General features: G+C 40.5%; 1 protein-coding gene across 1 annotated transcript; it reads right to left on the minus strand.

Moving 5' to 3' along the window:
- Positions 1–246: 246 nt before the first annotated feature.
- On the minus strand, positions 247–1,896 carry LOC133283989 (uncharacterized). The gene is made up of 5 exons (XM_061480926.1): positions 1,709–1,896; positions 1,275–1,639; positions 939–1,217; positions 680–842; positions 247–472 (listed from the first exon to the last, which is right to left on the minus strand). The coding sequence occupies exons 1-5, from the start codon at positions 1,894–1,896 to the stop codon at positions 247–249; spliced, it is 1,221 nt and encodes a 406-aa protein (XP_061336910.1).
- Between the last annotated feature and the right edge of the window lie 596 nt (positions 1,897–2,492).

The following is a 2,492-nucleotide window of genomic DNA, read 5'->3' on the forward strand; positions in this document are numbered from 1 at the left end:
TAAATCATACCAGCATCAAGAAGTTTCACCACCTCTCACCACCTCCTTCATTGTTGGATCAAGGCTCCTTTGAGGTTGCCTCACAGGTTTGACATCATCCTCCATGAGAATTTTGTGAGTACAAAAAGAGGGATTTATACCCTTCAAATCAGAAATGGACCACCCTATTGCAGTCTTATGTTACTTCAACACTTCTATCCACCTCCTTTCCTTCTCAGAAGACAACCCCTTATTAATGATGACAGGTTAAGTCTCCTCATCACCCAATAAGATGTATTTAAGAGTTTTAGGCAGCTCCTTTAACTCTACTTTTGGGGCACCACCTTCTTTGTCAGAATCTTTCTTCTCAAGAACCTCAAACACAACACTCTTTTCTTCCTCAAAAAGAACAATATCACGTACCTTAAGTTCTTCATCAAGCTCCTGACTAGAAGATTTCTCTTCTTTCACCACTTCTTCTAAAACATCAATTCTGAAACAATCACCTTTGTCAGAAGATTGTCTCATAGAATCAAAGACATTGAGGGTGATGGTCTCATCATTCATCCTTAACTCGAGCTTCCCTTGTTCAACATCAATCATAGCCCGAGCAGTAGCCAAGAAAGGTCTTCCCAACAAAAGAGGCATTTCAGTTCCCTCTTCCCTGTCCAACACCACAAAATCTGCTGGAAAAATGAACTTGTCCACTTTCACAAGTACATCTTCAATTATACCAGTGGGTTTCCTCAAAGATTTGTCAGCAAGTTGCAAGAAAACCATAGTAGGCTTGAGCTCAGATATCCCCAAAGATTTACACACAGACAAGTGCATCAAATTCACACTCGCCCCAAGATCACACAAAGCTTTGCCAACATTAATGTTACCAATAGCAATTGGAATATTGAAGCTCCCTGGATCATGACGCTTAGGAGGAAACTTCTTCTGTATTATTTCACTACACTCCTCAGTGAGTGTCACAGTCTGACATTCTTGCAACTTGTGTTTCCTTGATAAGAGGTCTTTCATAAACTTGGCATAATTTGGCATATTAGCCAAAGCCTCAGCAAAGGGAATATTAATGTGCAACTTTTTGAAAATATCAAGAAACCTGGCATATTGCTGCTCCTGAGCATCTTGCTTGAATCTTTCAGGATAAGGTGCCATAGCTCTCACATAACCAGAACTCATCTCATGCTTCTTCTTAACAATCACATTCTGTTCTTTCTCCTTTTCTTTTTCTTTTTCAATTGGCTTCACCACTTCAGCAGGTTTTTCAATTTCTTTTTCAGGCTCACCTGCCTCATCAAGCTTCTCCTCCACCTCAGGAGATGGAAGAACTTTACCACTTCTGGTCATTATAGCCTTGTAATACTCCTTGGGATTCGCAATAGTGTCACTAGGAAATGTTCCTGGAAGTCTCTCAGAAATTTGCTTGAATAATTGACCAATTTGAACCTCCAGGTTCTTGATAGAAGCATCCCGATTCTTGTTGTGTGCTCTAGCCTCATTGATAAAAGAATTTTTTGTCAGAATGTGGTCATTCATTGTCTTAGAAAGCTGTATCAAAGCTTTCTCCAGCTCAGAAGAGTCTTTTTGTGGAAGAGGAGGAGGTTGCAAATAATTGTTGGAACCATAGTCAAGACCACCTCCTTGACCTCTCCTATGAAAATTACTCTCAGAAGCAAAATTCTGATTTCTTGAAAAATTTTGTTGGGGCTTCTGTTCATACCAAACCCCATTCACTTGCACCTGCAGTGGATTATCACCCATTAGAGTAGGGCACTCATTAGACTCGTGAGCTTCTCTACAATACTCACAAACCACAGAAGTTGATTGAACCTTAGACACTTGCAATTTCTCAAACTTTTCATTGAAGCTATCAAACTTCTTAGACAACAACTTTTGTTTAGCAAGCATAGCATCATTGCTCTCCAACTTTATCACTCATCTTCTTGCTTGAACCGGCAAGCTCTCATTCTCGTTTCTGGCCAATTTCTTTATCAAGTCAAGAGCTTGCTCAGATGTACTCTGCCGAATATAACCTCTCGCTGCACTATTAGGCACTTATCTTGTTTCAGGAGAGATGCCGTTAAAGAAGATTGCCACCTCTCTATCATAATCTCTCTCATAGAGCGGACATTTTTTAATAAGTTCCTGGAATCTATTCCAGGTTGCACACAATGATTCTCCTTCAAGCTGGCGGAAGTTAGTGATCTCATTCACCAGCTGGTTGTATCTTTCCATAGAGAAGAACTCGGCAAAGAATTTTGTTGACAAGTCTTCCAATGTCATGATAGTATTGGCTAGTTGCCTTTCTATCCATCTGAGAGCCTTTCCCTTAAGAGTAAAAGGGAACAGTCGGAGCCTGATAGCATCGGCAGACACTACATTGTGCTTGGTAGTGTCACAGATCATCAGGAATCGATCTATGAACTCATGAGGGTCCTCATCGTCAGCGACAGATAACTAAGCTCTCCCCACCAAAGTAATTAGAGCTGGCTTCAAATCAAAAT

The sequence above is a fragment of the Gastrolobium bilobum genome, unplaced genomic scaffold (assembly GCF_033153095.1).
Source record: "Gastrolobium bilobum isolate Gb01-03AN ecotype WA unplaced genomic scaffold, APGP_CSIRO_Gbil_v1 utg17396, whole genome shotgun sequence".
Classification (NCBI taxonomy): domain Eukaryota; kingdom Viridiplantae; phylum Streptophyta; class Magnoliopsida; order Fabales; family Fabaceae; genus Gastrolobium; species Gastrolobium bilobum.

Coding starts and splice junctions, on each gene's coding strand:
- LOC133283989 (XM_061480926.1), bottom strand. CDS start 1,896: ATGCTTGCTAAACAAAAGTTGTTGTCTAAGAAGTTTGATAGCTTCAAT. Junction 1,640..1,708: donor GTGCAAGTGAATGGGGTTTG/GTATGAACAGAA, acceptor TAATTTTCATAG/GAGAGGTCAAGGAGGTGGTC. Junction 473..679: donor GTACTTGTGAAAGTGGACAA/GTTCATTTTTCC, acceptor TGATTGTTTCAG/AATTGATGTTTTAGAAGAAG.